Here is an 18545-nt window from a genome sequence, read left to right as displayed (position 1 = left end):
TTTAAAAAAAACTGCAGAGATTACACCTGTGGTACTGCCCTTATAAACTAAATCTTATTCAGCTGTACACATTACTATTTGAATAATGTGAGAAACTAAAAAAAAAACAACGGCTTGAAGCATAAAATACCTAGCTTAGACAAAAAATATTTACATGCATTTTCAACCTAGAAGTAAAAACGAGGATTAAAAAGGGATAAAATACGATTGGCTACGATTAAATTGTGTCATACACAGAGGCAAATGCAGCAAATAAACAAAAAAAAACGTCGGACTTGCAGTAGTGATAGAACAAAGAGATTGCGGTGTACCATCGTTGTCCTCGTTCCTATTTCTTCTTCCTGGGTGGCGCCGCTTTAGGAGTGATCTATGAAAAGTAAAAATATTTCCCCTTAAAATGGCAGTTCAATACACCAGTTAAAAAAAAACACAAACTCCAAGGTAAAACCTTAAAAGGCACGTGAAGGCATACAGATCAATGAAATGCGAAAAAATCTGACCGAGAATTTATCACAGATGTCCAACTAGTATTAGGAATAAGAAATTTTAGGATCTAAAAAAATGCTAGCTGCGATCGAACTAGATCTTTACGGCCCCTATAAACCACGTCGGAAACCGTTTTAATCGTCGAATTCGTACTTAAAATGAAAACGATTAAAGGCGAACGAGACAATGCCGCTTCGCATGTACGCGATGCATCGGGATGATCAACAGAGCAATTTACACCGATTACAGACATTATCCATGTGTCACACACACATACACCTGGCAAGAAATTGTTCTCTTCGACTTATCATCTGAATCTGTTTAAGTCAAAACATCCTCAGTTTCCTATGGTGACTACAAAGCTCAGGTAGTGGCAAAATCCAATCTGCTCAGTTGATATGAGTGCGACAGCTGTAGAAAATTCCATGAGGATATTTTCCTTTCGAGTTTACGCAAGGTTTTTCCGCATTATCATTCAAATTTTATACATTTTCTCGACTTCACCAAGCTGTCTACTTTCAAACATCTCTCGAGGACAAAAAAATAGGTTTTATGATATTTCTGTACTGTGCTGTGGTTGTTATTTGGCTGTTGATAACGAACGTAGGTGTCAGCCTCTCACATTTCCGAACGCCTAGAAGAACATTTCGAAATACTCCGAGCCGGCATCCATGCGTCAGCCAGTTCCTCTTTCCGTTTCGCATTGTCCTCGAACGGAGGACTTTGCGGATCTCTAGATGCACTCAAGTGACGCAAGTGGCATAAATTGCCCTAATCTCCCATCTCGTTGGTGTGATCGCGATATCCAGAGAAAATTCCGAATTTTCCTATGCAGCCTCTTCACTCCTTTTTTCGCATGGATGGTGAGATTCTGACGAGAATATACGGTTCTAGGCAGAAAACTACCTTGAAGAAAATCGTGACAGAATTTCGAATGTTATTTTGTGATTTAGATACGTAGAAAGAATTCCCCAATCGGATGGCATGCATATTATGCACTACAACTGTCGAAGCATACCAAGAGATGAATTCATAACAACACAACGTGGTCAAAAAAAGAAGCAAATGAGGAATTTCGTGCAGAGTGTTGCGAGATCTGATGTGAGGATGACCTCTTCTTGACGTAAAAGAATAATCCTCACGCAATGCTACTGTTTCCAATTTCCATTAGCTACTTCGCATCTACGTGCTCTAATGCTGAAAAGAAAAGCTACTTCACACAGCGAGTAGCAGCGAGAATTGCTCGTTTACAAAATACTCCCTTGACAATACCATGTAATGTGTTCAGTTCTAGAAGTAGATTTTGATTTAGAGCGGAGACGGAACTAATCTAGAGATGAACAATTTTAAAAATTTAAAGGCATCACCCCACGAATCTGAGGTGGTGCGGATTTCAGGTGGAGTATTCGTGTAAGGGATGGGAAACTATGGAGAGGGGAGTGATTCCGTCCATTTCTTCCTAATTGCCGTAAGAAACGGCTTGGAAGATGCGGCTCTGCACAAGGCTGGCGCGCTCCAGTCGAACTCCCTGTAGAAAGTAGTGCGCCAAAACGCCTGAAGCCGTATCTTCCGGGCCGTTTTTTACGGCAATTAGGAAGAGATGGACGGAATCACCCCCTTTCCATAGTCTCCCATCCCGTAAACGAATACTCTACCTGAAATCCGTACCACCTCAGATTCGTGGACTGATGCCTTTAAGATTCGCTATGTGTGAATGTTTTGAAGAGAAAACGAAAACTATTAGGTTGGTCCGAAGGAATCAGATTTCACTTTTTTCAAACATTAATGACTTTATTATTCATAGATATCAATCGATAAAATAATGAACATTATGATCCACTACATGTGTACAACTTTTCGTTACACAATCAATTATAGAAGTTCAGGACTCTGCAAATTGACAAAGCACAACATCTTATTTTCCAGCTCTTTCTGATCATCGAATTTTTGCTCTCGTAGATGCAGCTTCAGTGCCCATAACAAATGGTAATCAGACGGTAATAGCTCAGGGAAATATGTAAGGAAGACGTGGTAGAACTTCACAATAAAGTTTGGGAATTGTCTGGCGAGCAAACTTTGTTCCCATGAGGCCGGGCATTTTTATGAAGTCTACTCGCCAGACAATTTGATTGTGAAACTCCACTGCGCCCCGTTTGTTCTCATGAATTGGTCCCCTCCGACCACCATCTGTTTTGCTCACTGTATTTGCATCTACGAGAGAAAAAACTCGATGATCAGAAAGAACCCAAAGGTGAGATTTCTGAAGCAGGCACCAGAGTTCTGGACTTCTGGAACAGTGGTAGTTTACTGAAGCGTTGAGCATATGTGGTGAATCACGATGGTCATTATTTTGTTGATTGATAGCTATGGACAATAAAGTTACAACTGTCTTGAAATCTGGTGCAAGACTTTCGGACCAACTAATAATTATGTAAACCGTCAATTGATGTAAATCGATGTCAATAGGCCCATCTCCCGTCTTGAGGGTTCCTTTTTTGTGGCGAAAAAGTGTGGAGAGATCCTAAGGACCGAGTGAATGGTTTCCTGCTTCGCGTTTCTTCAAATAGATCGCAACATTCCATCTACTATTCAATCTAAGAGAATCACGAGTATATAACACTTCTCGATGGTGATGTTTAACTGAAAACCTTTCACTTTCTAACGGCAGGGACATACAATCAATTCATAAAATCAATACAGGTAGTACATCTACAGAGCAAGAATAATATGAGCGGTTGCGCCTGTTTAAATGGTTGGATATTCATTGAAAATATCGCGCCCGCTTTAAGCGCAATTCAGCCGACGACTACATAGAGATAATACACATAAAAACAAGGAATTACCTTTCCTGTTTTGATTGCACCGGGTGTTCTCTTTGCGGGTGGTGGCGTACAACTGCTCTGAAAAGAAATGTTTGGATCTAACACATATCGTAGATATAATGAGATATACTAACATCGTCTTGTAGTCCACGATTCGGTGTTTCGCTCATTGTAGGTGAAGCCTGAAATCAAATCCTCCGCTAACGTATCTGAACAACGAATTGCAGTTTTATGTAAGGGACATACGGAAACAATAACAGGGCTTCCAGCTCGTTCAATGATCGGCTGGTCTTCTGAGACCTTAACGACAGCTGGTTTACCACGTCTTCCTCGTCTGGGTCGTACTTCTGCTGCTGCTGCTGCAATGCTTCCAGAATCTGTTGCATCTGTCGATGACCCACGAGTCCCAATCATACCTGAAGGAGTTAATTTCAGCGTTCTTCTCTTCCTATCTATGTGCATACAGATCAAAGCATAAGGTTTATAGGTGTAAATGACTAACTTGAGTTCAGAGCTGGACTTTGGTTACGATCTCCGTTTTCGGATCCACTACGTTCACCTTCTCGCACTTCGACTACATCAACCTATCAGAAAACTGGTTTTGATGCGTCACTTCACATGTAGGAGGTATAATTTGGCAACTGTAGTAGCAATGAAAAGTGCAGAGGTATAACGAAACCACTGGATCGTCAGTGAATAAAACGTTTAGGTCAAATTATGTTAAGTTAAAGGAATTGTGTAAACCACAACCTGTTCCACAGGAGCACCGCTGATCTTCTCCATCGTATCATTTCCGAACGAACGATGAACATCGTCACCTGCTCCGTTCTCTTCTTCAAAGGATTCGTTCAACGAGTCGTCCAATCCATCCAGTTTCATTATTTCTTTGAGTCTCAATCCTACAGCGTAGGCGTCATCAATAAAGACACTTTGCACCGTAAGTAATGCCCTAAAAAGTGGCTCGTTGTCCTTAAAATACATTATGCGCAAAAATGCGTTTAACAAACAAAACTGTGAACATTATGGATACAAACAGGTTTTGAGAGTTGAATGAAAACAAATCACCCGTGATGTTTTGTTTGCATTTTCGCGATTTCAATCTCCTGTGCATCCGTTCTCAACACTGGATCTTCCGGTGAACGATAGAATCCGGGAGCTTGGTAACCTTTTGGAGCACCTAAATAGTGTGAATAGAACAAAGGCTCAGTATTGAACAGTTTTGCACAAAATGGGTAGAAATCGACCAATTTCTGAAGTAAGCAACTATTTAGCTTGGCTGCAGATCTGTAGGATATATTGCATCACCGATATACAGCACGGTGGAGGCAAAAGTTAACTTGGAAAAGAATTCGAAGAAATAGAACACGAAAAAAAAGAATTCATACAGGATTAGCTATCAGAAAGGGAAGAACTGAATTCCTAGGAAAATAAACATATAAGCCAACGTATAAACAAAAATAAATATGTGGGCCGATGCGTAAACCAAAAAATGTACAAAGCGACTTCTAAGAAAAATCTGTAAGGCTAACGTTGATTGTAAGTGATGCGTAACGCAGACGACGCTCCAGCAGGTAACGGACCCAATGTTTCTCGGCATAAAGTTCTGATCATAAGTAATAGTTCAATGAGTTCTTTCTTTAAACGTTCCATTCCTCGAAAACGAAGTGCCGCCATTATTCTGCCGTCAGGACTAAACAACATGAATTATACATACATGAGAGAATCAACGGAATGAATTAGAAGGTTAGTCGTACTGTATGAGCTCCGCTTCAGGATCACCGTCAGCGATATAACGCATTCTCCACATGTACGTCTCTATCGCATCTTTATCGTTCTCTTCCGATGTACTGACAACAAGTATCAGTTCGTGAAGGTAGCTTTGCTTCACGGCATCGGTGACACCTTTAAACTTTTGCATGAGCCGAGCTCCCAGAAGTTCATTCGTGTCCATCACATATGCACGAACATCACCTATGATCACGAGAGCAATATTTCGATGAAATTAAGGAAATAGTAATTGAGCACTCACCGTCGATTGTTCTCTTCTTAAAAACTTTCGTCGGTAACAGGCGCCGACTGGCGAGAATATGACAGAATACAATGTACATACATCTTGTGATAAAGATGGTGGACTCAGACAAATTACTTATTTCCTCAGGAAAAGTTGCCACCCACTAGAAAATCTAAGATCAAATCAAATCAATGCTACTATTTTTTTCTTGTGATTTTTCCGCAATACGAATTAACAAAGTGAACTGGTATCTTAAAGGTGTATTGATGTTTAAAAAAACAACATAAATTCCTCCTTTAGAAACGCTAACAAATTGAAGCACTATAACTCTTAAATAAAAACCACAACACTACAGTATCCGATATCGTTCACTCATATAAATAAACTTTCACTTACATAAATGAGGTGATATAACATAGCAACCCCCTCTCAACATAAAAATATTTTCCCCTTCCCTCAAACCATAACCACAAAATAAATTTCTTACAGTCTTTACTCGTCGGAAGCTCCATGTACGGTTGAGGGACACAGAAACATAAAACGTGTTGTTAGTTTGTTCTATATTTGGGGACAAATATACTCAAACTGAAAGAATTCATGCGAGCATTCGAAGAAGTTGTGCAAACAGAAAATCTTTCGGAAGCTGGTCATTATGAAAGCTAATATTCGAATGGATCAGACCAATTATACATTCGAAAGAATCCATTTGGTATATATATGGCATAGCGTATATTAAAAAAAGAAACCTATTTAAATGGCTGCTTCTTAATGTTTCACTGAGTGTTAGTTGTACGATTTAAAAATTTACATCAACTACCATCTAAGTTCCATAAAGCGTCCCGAAATCGTAAGTCCCACACCTTTTTTTTCGAAACGAACACATACCGATTTCCTATCTATGCTTCTCTTGTACGGGCTTTTTCTCAACATCGTTTCCGGAGGCGGCATTCTTCACTCTATAAAATCATCTGTATTTTTACGGAACAAGAAAAATAAACTGAAAAATGACAACAAACACAAGAACACAAGAACGTAGCATTTAAGAGGCGACATAGTCAACGTCCGAAACAAAAATATGGAGAAAATATAAGTGGCTGCGATCGAGGACTGATCACCGTCCGTCTGGTGCAACCGGACTATAGCAATGAGACAAAGGTCCCAATTGGATTGCTGCTCCATTCCCACTTCGAGTGCAGCCGCTTACGTACGTAACTGCACCGAGTCTCGCTTTTACCCGACTACAATACTAAGAATTATCATGGGGATATGTTGAAATTTACAAGTAATGCATAAAAAACACTCTCTAATGTGGTTTAAATACAAGAAAAATGGCAAATCACCTAATTATCATTGTTCCAGCCCAGATCTAAACACAGACACATGTCTGGTCGAAAATCCACGGCTCCCGTGCTGCGCTCCATTGTTGCCTGTCCCTTTCAGACCCACACGAGATTATTGTGCCTAATGAGATAAGATGGAGCACCATCTTATCTCATTAGGCACAATAATAAACAATAATAAAAATAAAGGTCGTTCCGGAGAAGTACAATCATGGAAGAACGAATGCAGTTGCCAAGAAATACCAGCAAGAAAAAATTTCGTCCTAAAAACGCTGATTCCATGAAAAATCCAAAGTTTCGTCTGTACTTACATCCATATGGATTCGAATAGATTGAACAAGCTGATATTGTCCATATAGTATATATTTGTGGACGAAACAAAAAAAAAAGAAAAGAAACTAAGCAGGTCACAGTCCCTAGTCAATCCGCGTTACTACCAGGTGAAAATCTAAGAATGACCGTAAAAATGTATGGAAGTTGAGAAAAAACTGCTAAATTAGAAATAAAAAAACTTTAAGGGAAGATTTCGAAACATTCATATAATTTACTGCTGCCCCTTTGCCTGCTTTGGTACGCAATGTGTACAGATAAACGGAAAGAAAAAGAGAAAACCTTTATTGTAGCCTGTTGAGATAGAAATAACATTAACACTGACATAAACAACAACAATAACAATAATAGCAACAATAATTGCATTAAAGGATGAATTAGATGTTAGGACTTCAGCATTTATTAAGGTAAGGTATAGATACTTTCCCATAAGTAGAGGATAGTAAAAACCAGCACAAAAAGCCCCCATATTGTGGCTGCATGAATTCGCTTGCTTTCACAATTTCGTCCCGGGACCCATTGTTGTTGAGACACAAATTTGTTTCATACTTTTTTTTGTGTTCTCTTTGTTCAGAGCTTCATCATTAGGATATTCATCTTCAAATTGAGAGAAATTCCTCGAAATGGTGACAAGCGGAGATTTTCTCGTAATGGATATTAACAAGAAAGAAAAACTAAACGTTATGGAGAAGCAGGAGGAGAATAACGATTGTAAAGCACTAAAGAAATGATTTCTTCTATTTTGAAGGAATCACTGATCGATTAGCGGCAGACGTGTGGTTGTTCTCGATCGATACCGTAACGGATCGGTTTGACCTGACGTGAACGCTCGATAGTTACGCAAATGCACCACAACCATTTGTGTTTTATCAATCAAAGATGACCCGGGATCGATATACCCTTGTCCATGGACCGAAATAAGAGCGATTTTAAAAAAATGAACTAAAAAATCTGCTTGGAAGGAGACCATGGCTACAATGATACGATCACAGCTGCTTTTAAAAATTTTCCAGTATTTTCACTATCGGGTAAAAACTTTCCAGGGCTGCAGCTGTGTGAGGCGCCGGCAAGAACGTTTTCCTTTTGGTCCTGAGCAGAAGTGACGCATTTGCTGTTTATTTATCATAACATCACAACAAAACAAAATACTTGTTTATTGCAACGCAAAAACAAATCAACCAATTAGAGAACGGGTTCCTTCCGGTATTTTGTTAATGTTTTTGACGCTGTCTTAGCACTCATACGTTAGTTGTTTTACTATTTTCTTATTATTATTCTTCTATTTTTCTATTTTTTTTTTCACCTCCGACTAAGTTCCTGATTCGCTTCTCCTCAAAATTAGGATTGAAGGTCCTGTAACGAAATCTAAAAGTTGTTTTTATAAGCACTCGATAATCAAATGGAGCTGTTTTCGTATGTCTTATAGGTAGCCGGCTTTCAGATGATAATTAAACGCAAATCAACTGCAGGAGCAATTTTTCTGGATTCCCCAACTAAAAGTCGAATTTGAAATGAATTTAATGAAAATAGTAATAAAACGGGAATTTAGTAAAGAAACACATTTGCCTCGTACTTTCCACCATTAGTTCTAACCCTTGCGCTTATCTATCGAGTTCAACGGTGATATAATGCCGTGCTAAATCAAAACAAATACGCCCCATACTACAACACTGTGACGGACGCGGAGGTAAATATTCTTTCATAAGTTTTGTTCTTTTCCTCTATTTGTTATTGATTAAGTTAGGTTTTTATTTGCAAAATAATAATTTTTGTTTAGCCCTTCAACTTTTATACGTAGTTCAACAATGTCGAACTTCTCTCAATGCAATTTTTATTTATGCATCAAAATCGCAGTAAAATAAACAGGATTTTGCAATTTTATCCCACTGTTGCAGTATATTTCTATTTTCAAAGCAATTTTGATCGTCGCTGAATCTCGTTCTTATTCTATAGTTTGAATTCTAGTTTAGTTCTAATTTATGTGGATATCGGTTGTAAAGAAAAGTGTTGGAAACCTAAAAACCTCACACTGACCCTCACACCGTTATTGCAAATAAGGCTGAGGACCCTTATATGCAATAGAACATCAATAACACCTCATCAAGGGTTTTTTCTGTTGAAATAAGAAAAAATAACACGAAATTTTTGGATGAGGAAATTATCAAAACTAAGAAAGAGTCGGAAAGGACGAGTGTAGCGCAGTCGGTTAGATGTTCCGTCGTGTCTGCACGATCGATCGGAGGTTCGAATCCGCCCTAGTGCTCACCAAACCCGTGATCCCTCCGGGGTCGATAAATTGGTGCCAGGGTTGTCTGGGAGAATAAAAATACTGACGTGACGCATCGGCTAGCCACCGCAAGTCGTTGTATAGGCCAATTACACGTTCGCAAATCTCAAACAATTCTGAATTGAAGTAAACCTGGGGGCGCAGGTCCCAAACGGATTGATTGACGTCAGAAACATTGCCCTTTATCCTTATCCTAAGAAAGAGGCGAAACTGCTAAACATTTTCCTATTATTATTATTATTGTTATTATTATTATTATTATTATTATTTATTTTTCTATTATTTGTTATTAGTTTTTTATCTTGTATTTTATTTATATCGTGTGCTTGTATGTAAAGGGATATCAGTTATATTCGTTTGTACTTATGTCCACCATGGTGGCCGCGTCGCTTCCGCCATCGCTCAAACACTCTATGCGTGCCGTTTTCCCAGTATTAATCTGGCATTGATCTCATCATAGTAAATATATGTGCCAGGAAAATACCTACAAAATTTTTTTTTAAAAACCGATTTTTGAAATCAAAGTTGATTGTCAGCAAGAGCTGCTTATCACGGGTTAAATTGTTTTTTTTAGCCGGATTAAATTTAAAAAACTCAGAAAGAAGCCATTCTTTTAACCAAGCATAAACAAAAGATATAAGGATACCGTGTTTTCATTTAAAAAGCCTAACTTTTCCTAAATTTTCTAGCCTATAAACGTTCGCTGAGATGTTCCCCGATTCCTAGTTGATCTAAAGAAGTTCTGAAAACGTTCCTCAACAATAATATTTTAAGGTTTTTTTAAGAGCTAGAGTACAGCGGGATGACGTCATCTTTGACCAAACTATTTCTGTTCTTGCTCCTCTTCCACGCCTGCAAATCCTACAAGATTCTGGTCTTTTCTGCTCCATTGGGCTATTCACACATGCAGTTTATGGGTCGAATCGCTGACATTCTCCAGGAAGAAGGACATGATGTGGTAAACGACTAAGAAATTACTGTTTCTAATTTTTGCTGTTTCAATTTTAATTAAATTTACTAAGTTTTGTGCAATGTAATGTTAATGTCAGTTTTGATTTAGAGTCTTTGTAGTTATTCTGGTTAAATTTTTTAGGTGGGTAAAATTACATAAATAAGTAAATAGTGACAAGTTAAGATAAATTTGGAGAAAACAACTGATTTTTGTTGTCAAATTTTCGATTTTTCCCATCCGTATCATAGAGAGAAGATGACAATTTCAAAAAGGAAAACAAAGAGACTGCGTCTTTTTTTCTTCATCACCTTTTTCTAAAAATACGAACGGAAATGGGTGACTCCAACACTGTTTAAGTCAGATTTAATTTTGAGAAATTCTCCCCGGCAGAAAGCACAAGTTCTCTCGATTAATCATCATATCATCATTAGTTAATCGTACAGCCCCTCACTGTAACCATTCTACGCTCAGGGAAATCTTGTATTTTTAAAATTATTAGCAAAAATGAGCTCTTATTATTCCAGACAGTCCTTCATCCTGTTTGGATGCCGAACTATCTCGACGCTGTTTCTAAGTCAGCCAAACAGGTACAGACGTTTGTGAAAATTTTCTTCTATTTTCTCTTGGAAAAAAGTGGGGGCGGGGGAGGAGTTTATTGGAAATTACGCTCTAACTACGAACTCAAACTCATTTGAAATGTTTATCGACGATCCTCAGATGTGGTTTCTCTTCTAGTGTTCTATCTTTTAATGGAATCCTCTCGCATTTTTTCCCTATTTTGTTTTCTTCCCTGATTTTTCCATATTCAATAATGATTGATTGCTAATTTGCTTTATATCTGATTTTTATGAGGTTTCTGGAAATGTTCTAGAGTTTTTCTGTTCAATTCTCAATGATTCAGGTACTATTCGAACTTCCAGAAAAAATGATTAGCGACTTTAATCCGAAGAATTTAAAAGTTTGGGATATGAAGAGCAGCGCGGTCGTGCGACAAATCACTATGTTGACCTCTTTCATGGAACTACAAATCCAATCCTGTGATTGTAAGTTGAATTCACGCTTAGAGCAAATAATTTATATTATACATTTGTATCTCAAATTCATTTATTAGTGATGATTTCTATTACAGACTTTGTAATTTATCCCAGTAAGCACTAGACAAGTGCGAATATTTTATGTTGCCTCATAAGTTTCTTTCCTAATTTTCCAAAATTTTCACTTTTTATTGAACAACAGGGACGGGTGTAGTGCAGTCGGTTAGAGGTTCCGCTTCCTGCACGATCGAGCGGAGGTTCGAATCCGCCCTTGTGTTCTTTAAAGCTTTTATTCCCCGGGGTCGTTAAATTGGTAGCGGACTTCTCTGGGAGGAATAAAACACTGACTTGACGCATCGGCTGAATTGAAGTGAACGTGATGGCGCAGGTCCCAAGCGGATTGATTAACGCCAGACACTTGATCATTTATTTTTATTCAACAACAAAGATAATCCGACCAGCAACATACTCAGAAAAATAGTCATTATCTTCGTCCATCGATCTGATCGATTGTTGAGTGTTCTGGCGCGGAACTCTGATTGCTGTGAATTAAAGGCGACATACCACGAATTTGAAGTGGTGAGGGAATCTCCAGGAAAAACTAGAGATGGGGTTGTAGATTGCGGGATTCGGCGTTGTTCCGCTCATCTCCGTCTCATCGCCGTAAAAAACGGCGTGAGAATCGTACAGATTCTGAGGTGGTACTACGTTAGAACGCTCCTCTATGCATAAGCTCCGGTCCCCTGAGTAGCCTATTCATTAGTTATATCTAAATAGGTTGGTTAAAAGACATCACTGATCTTTGACCGCTCGCAGTTGGATGCGACACGGATGGCGCTTGGCCAATGACTTCGTCGTAGAGAACGACTTCCACCGTCTTTTGCCGGAACCACCCCAGGTTCCGCAATCTACAACAATACAAATTTATAATAATACTGAAACTGCTACACCACATAATATTATATACGTGCAAAAATAATATCGACAGAAAAAATTGTTTACATCTCAAAGAACTCCATTCTTCTGGGAACTCAGTTCTCCTTTAAGTGTTTCCTCCATTAGACGTTATTGGAAAGAAGGAATCTGTAGCCATATTCACTAGTGTTTTATTTTTCAGTACTTCTCGGCTACAACCAAACCATCGACGCTCTGAAGAGCGAGAATTTCGACGTCGGTATCAGCGAGATGATTTCTAGCTGTGGATTCGGATTATTTAATGTAAGTTAAAATTGTTTTCTTGGAAGATGACACACCTTCACGGAACTTTTTGAAACTTTGAGAGCATTGTTTTTGGGGGAGTAAAAGATAAAAGGTGGAAGTTCCCGGAGTAAAAGGTGCAAAAATTCCCTCCCTAAGCCTCCTATGACCTTCTACAAGGAGGCCATGAGGGTCCTGAGTCTCTCCTATTCCTCCATTTTGTCGAAAAATTAGAATTGGAAATAAATAAATTATGCAGGTTTAATAGTGCTATTTTAAAAGTAGGCACTGCTGATCTTTGTACTATATTGTCCTGTTTCTGTTTTATTTTACTAGCAATAAATTTACTAGTATTTTATTTCTTTATTAGTTTTTCTAGTGTCGTTAAAAGGAAGAATTTTTTTTTGTTGAAATTGTGCATAGTTGCACATATTTTTAGAATTTTATAAGTCTTAAAGTTTTTAGTTCCTTAAAATTTTTTTTTAGAGGATTGGACTTGACCATATGATAGGTGCTTCAGCAATAGGAATGATGGATTCACTTGCAGATTATTTTGATGTGCCAAGACTTCCAAGTTTTGTACCTTGTAAGTGAGCCAATTTTCACTTCCCATAGTTTATCATGAGTTAAAACCAACGATGGTGGAAAGTTCAGCAGTTATAGCTTCTTGAAGCTATAACTAGCCAGGCATTTTATCCGTTATCCTTCAACAGACGGAGATTCACCAAAAACCTAGAAAAAATAGTGTGCGGACTGATAACAACCGAACGAAATGTTGTGTATTTCCATCTGCACGGGAAAAAAAAAACGTGCAGAAGAACCAGTGAGCCCAACTTTGCTGAACGGTCTTACATCGAAGCATACAATATTTATTTAGTTCCACACAAATCAAACTTCTTCCGAAATCTATTACTAAATTTACTTCTGACTTGCAGCATATCTAGCGCCATTCACCGATAAAATGAACTTCTGGGAGCGTACCGTGAACTTCATCGTCACCTACATATCGAAGAGTGTTTCGATGCATTTAAGAAGCAGATTCAGGGTATTATTTTCTTCTGAAGAAATTCACTGTTGGTGGGAGTTGCAGCTAACCCAAAATGTTAAACTCCAGAAAATGTGGTCACGCCATGGTGTCACACAAAGGCCAGAGGACTACTACAGCAAAATTAACTACTTGTTGACAAATTCGGACGAGTTTCTGGAGTTCGCTCGTCCGACCACGGCTAAAGTCGTCCATGTGGGAGGCATTGCGCTTCCCGTGAAAGAGCCATTAACAGCGGTGAGCTCTCAGCAATAAAACTGCTTAAAAGTGATGTAAGCTTCTTTTTTACGCCATTAACAGCGGTGAACTCTCAGCAATAAAACTGCTTAAAAGTGATGTAAGCTTCTTTTTTACTGGCTGCACTTCCAGGATTTCCGGGAACTCTTAGATCGTAAGGATCGGACTGGAGCAGTGTACATCTCGTTCGGATCGGTTGTGCCCACCGCAGAGGTGACTAAAATTTTCTTCGCGGTCTTTGCAAGGATGCTGATAAGGGGCAGCCCTATTTCAGATGCCCAGTTACTTCCGAGAAGCTATTCTGCACGTAGCAAGAACGTTTCCACAGATTACCTTTTTATGGAAATTGGATCCAGGCGATACCGTTCCCACGATACCGAATCTGCACACGTTCACCTGGTTGCCACAGCAATCGCTTCTCGGTCAGAACTACGCGGGAAATATTTTCGTTCAATTCAAGAGGACTGCGTTCCAGAAAGAAAACCCCTATGCCAATTATACATTAAAGGCATCACCCCACGAATCTGAGGTGGTGCAGATTTCAGGTGGAGTATTCGTACACAGAATGGGAGACTATGTAGAGGGGGTGATTCCGTCCATTTCTTCCTAATTCCCGTAAAAAACGGCCCGGAAGATGCGGCGCCGCACAAGGATTTCGCGCTCCAGTTGAACTCCCTGTAGAAAGTAGTGCGCCAAAACGCCTGAAGCCGTATCTTCCGGGCCGTTTTTTTACGGCAATTAGGAAAAAATGGACGGAATCACCCCCCTCTCCATAGTCTCCCATCCCGTATACGAATACTCCACCTGAAATCCGTACCACCTCAGATTCGTGGAGTGATCCCTTTAACTATGTGGATAGGGTTTGTTGAGGTTGTACTGTAGAAGCTTCATGGAACCGTACTTTTACACATAGCCTCACGTATTCCAGAAAAAAAAGCAGAAAAAAGGTTGAACATGTACTTCTGTTAAAGGAAAATTTTTTTCCCCAGAACATCCCAATCTTCTGTGCTTCGTTTCACATGCTGGAATGAATAGCGTACTTGAAGTGACAAGAAGTGGGAAACCGTCTATACTTGTTCCTATTTTTGGCGATCAAATGAGGTGAGTGGAAGGATTTACCTGAGGAATTTTAAATGCTTGAATAATCGTGAATAAATAACATCGAACAAAAGTAAACATTCCTTCTACAGTCTTCTTTGCAAAATACTGGATTTTATTTATTACGTTACTTCAAATATGACATCTTAAAACAAAGATAAGAACGATATCTTTAAAAATAAGATACTGTGCTTGTGTAATACCGCTGTAAAATTGTTTTGTTTCTAGAAATGCACGACTTGTGGAGGCGAAGAACACAACGATCGTTATCATGAAAGAGGATCTTAACAGCGAAACATTCGTGACGGCTCTCCGCCAAATTCTTTCCGATGATAGGTACGGTTTCTCGCAGGTAGCAGGGATAAACGAAAAATGATAGTAAGACCTAGAAGGAAGTCAAGAAAATAAAAATTTTGAGAACATTTTGAATGTGAAAATTCATATTTTCTGTTGAGCGTCCTTCCAAAAATCCTTAGCTGCGTACGCTACGGATTTGCATAGAAGTTTGCAAGAGTGGATGGTAGTACTTCGCAGCGCATGCACGACCGACAGATGGTTCGAAACCGCTGTATGCCAACTAAACCCTCCATCTTCCAGGGCCAATAAACTGGTACCGAGGTAGTCAATTAGGTTAAGGATGCTGGCTTGGTACATCGGAAGTTATCGGTCAACCCCAAGCATCGAGCTTTACTTCAGCTTATCCAATTCAAATGTTAGAAATTTTTTAAACCAAAATTTTTTATAAATAAATAAAAAATAAATAAATTTAGATTAAAAAATTTTTTAAATGTTTTTTTGCAGCGCAGATAAGAAGAATGTAGCTATGTATGTACATAAATAAGTTATTTACGGATACATTTTAATAGTTATCGCTGAAAAAACCGCTGGGACACGCCGAGGAAGCATAAAAAAACATTAATTAAAGGTCAATATTCAGACTAAATATAAATTAACTAAAAAAATCCCTTTACAGTTACGCGATTCGAGCAAAGCGGTTATCCTCATTGATGATCAACAAACCGTTCTCATTGAGGGAAAGATTGTTGTCAACGGTAGAATTCTCCACCAAACATGGGAAAATCGACGAATTGGACGTCTACGGGAGGAATCTGAACATTCTACAGTATTATAGCGTTGATGTGATCGTATTTCTTGCCAGTATTGTTTTGTTAGTGATTATTTCTATTATACTACTTTTTAGACTATGTTTGAGGAGAATTTTTGTGGGTAAATTAAAGAGAGAATGAAGGGAGGAGGGAGAAATTCATCAGATAACTCCTAGTTTTAGAAATTAGCCGCCTAAATTCGAAATTAAAGTTATGCTTTTATTTTTGCATCAAAACTAATGTTTCCATTTTTTGGTCCTTATTAAATTAATTATTACTTTAATTACTTAAGAAATTCTTCTAACCCAAGCTGAACTCCTCCCACACATATGATTAATATAAACTGGTCTCGTGTGTTTGCACCTTATTTTCAATAAAAATGATCGAATATTAATCAGTAAATAATTATAGCAAAAATTGTACAAATAATAAACACAGCATGTAAATATATTCTGCAGAGTAACATACGAGTGGAAGCCGCTATTTTCGCACCGAATGAGTGGAATTCGTCGTGGGACTTGTCCCACGGCCAACTCTCCTACGGAATGATGGATGTGCTGTCACATACGCAACTGCAATGAACACCAGCCGGTCATCCATCATAATACCGACAGAAATCTAACAACTAGAATGTCACTTACATAAATAACTCAAAAACGAGGTCTTTTCTCTTCAAAACAATCAAATAGAATTATTCAAATGTGTCTTCAAATGAGTGAAAGAATGTGTGAATTTAGAAAAAAAAACCCTAAAATGTCTAGGAACATAGGATCCACGTACATGCTATGCATGCTTCTTGTTTTCTAATAGATGTCTCTAGCAAACGAACAAGAATCAAGTACTTTTATCTATATTATAATAATACACGAGATAAAAAAACTTCCCATGAACCTTAAGGGTAGCAAACCACGAATCTGAGGTGGTGCGGATTTCAGGTGGAGTATTTGTACACGGGATAGTAGATTATGGAGAGTGGGGTGATTCCGTCCATTTCTTCCTAATTGCCGTAAAAAACGGCTCGGAAGATGCGCGCGTGCGCAAGGCTGGCGCGCTCTAATCGAACTCCTTGTGGAAAATAATGCGCCGGAACGCTCGAAGCGGTACCTTCCGGGCCGTTTTTTTACGGCAATTAGGAAGAAATGAACGGATTCACCCTCCTCTCCATAATCTACGATCTACGGTCCCACCGGAAATCCGTACCACTCCAGATTCTTGGGATGATGCTTTTAACTCCAACTTCCTATAAAATGTTATTGGTTTAGATACGTTTTCGCCATCTTTTCAGGACTATATTCGAAAAGTTTTTTTAGAGAATTCTTTCCTGAGATATCGATCAGTGCGATGAAAAATCAGAATCATTTTGGCTTGTTTAGTATCTTTATTTTCATCTGATACCTCTGTCTTCCAAACTTGGTGGTGAAAGAAAAACGAAGGAATGTGAAATCGAAGAAAGTGGGCTGGTGATAATACTTTGCCAGACTGTTTTCTTCCTGAAAAGAAGAGATTTGGAGGCTAAAACGTGTGAGAAAGCCGCGTGCAACCTATGGCACATCGTAATTTCCAATTTTATACAATGAAATTATTTATGGCTACTGACGTCCTCGCATCTAATTCATACTTTCTCTGATTGCAGTACAATTATCGTCACATCAGTACCAACTATGATCATGAGAATCAATGCTGTTTTTATAATTATAATTACAAAAATTGGAAAGTCAAAGGGAGGTTGAAGAACACAGAAAGCTCTAAAGTTGACTAAAGGTCGATAGGTTCTTACGTGTGATCTGAAAAGATTGGAATGTTAGTGAAAGAAGAATTCGGACACACCGGACGCACAAAAATCAGACACCGATGAACATTCCAATTTTGATGGAACACATTGGTTTAATACTTTTTCAGTTCACCAGAAAAATCAACCTGTTATGAATTTCCTCTTCAATTTTGCACAGACTGACATTTTCCCGGGAAGATTGAGAATATGTCCCTCTCTGTTCAGCAAGAAATGCACCCACCGACTGTTTGGAGCGATCGCACCAGAACAGGCAACGTTGGGCCCAGTTCGGAAATGTTCTGCAACCATCCACTGTTGGTACGCAGTGGATCCACTATCTCACGTCATATTCAGGCACGGTTTCGTTATTTTTTTATGTCAGATGTTTATATGTTACTGTATTATACTGTATGGTCGCCGAGACTTAGTTTGTCTCCGCAGCAACCTACGCGCTTTTCTGCTTTACTCGAACGCGTATCGGATTCTTCGGGGATAAACGTAAGCGCAAGCACTCATATGTACTAATAAAGTGTCTTCATGAACCATTCCAAAGAAGGAAAAGTTGTTAGAAGAAAGGATGAAGAAGTCGTACTTCTGGGAAGAGAACTTAACTCCTCTCAGAGTCGAAAAACGACAAAAACAATCCGTACTAAACGGGACCTTACTGAAATGATCAATTCATTTCATCTGATATCAGGCTCGAATTATCTTTAAAAAAGATTATTAACACAGTGATAAGGCAGGTACTTAGCACTTTAAGAGGTCATTTGTAACTGTATTTTATCAGTGAAATCTTATCAGTGAATTATACGGGGCGTGAGGCAAGCCG

At 38.7% G+C, this 18545-nt stretch overlaps 2 protein-coding genes across 3 annotated transcripts; one reads left to right on the top strand and one right to left on the bottom strand.

Moving 5' to 3' along the window:
- Positions 1-328: 328 nt before the first annotated feature.
- RB195_016253 (uncharacterized protein) lies at positions 329-6267 on the bottom strand (the record flags this gene model as incomplete). Its single annotated transcript, XM_064207321.1, has 11 exons — positions 329-367; positions 3330-3386; positions 3443-3490; positions 3555-3724; positions 3811-3892; positions 4059-4257; positions 4374-4485; positions 4838-4998; positions 5063-5279; positions 5338-5482; positions 6205-6267. The coding sequence occupies 11 exons, from the start codon at positions 6265-6267 to the stop codon at positions 329-331; spliced, it is 1293 nt and encodes a 430-aa protein (XP_064063202.1).
- Positions 6268-10078: 3811 nt separating this feature from the next.
- Positions 10079-18536, top strand: RB195_016252 (uncharacterized protein; the record flags this gene model as incomplete). 2 transcript variants are annotated; one of them, XM_064207320.1, is made up of 14 exons in its annotated part: positions 10190-10234; positions 10753-10815; positions 11130-11271; positions 12380-12480; positions 12946-13045; positions 13395-13504; positions 13574-13741; positions 13874-13954; positions 14016-14163; positions 14731-14842; positions 15068-15175; positions 15813-16007; positions 17942-18070; positions 18518-18536. In XM_064207320.1, 14 exons carry the CDS (start codon positions 10190-10192, stop codon positions 18534-18536), a joined length of 1521 nt encoding a protein of 506 aa, XP_064063200.1. The 2 variants fall into 2 exon arrangements, with proteins under 2 accessions (XP_064063201.1, XP_064063200.1); XM_064207319.1 differs by lacking the exons at positions 17942-18070; positions 18518-18536 and adding an exon at positions 16041-16070 and having other exon boundaries at positions 10079-10234; positions 15813-15978.
- Positions 18537-18545: the final 9 nt, after the last annotated feature.

The sequence above is a fragment of the Necator americanus genome, chromosome V (genome assembly GCF_031761385.1).
Source record: "Necator americanus strain Aroian chromosome V, whole genome shotgun sequence".
NCBI lineage: Eukaryota > Metazoa > Nematoda > Chromadorea > Rhabditida > Ancylostomatidae > Necator > Necator americanus.
Note: the sequence above shows the minus strand (reverse complement) of the source record. Positions and strands in the feature narration are given on the sequence as shown.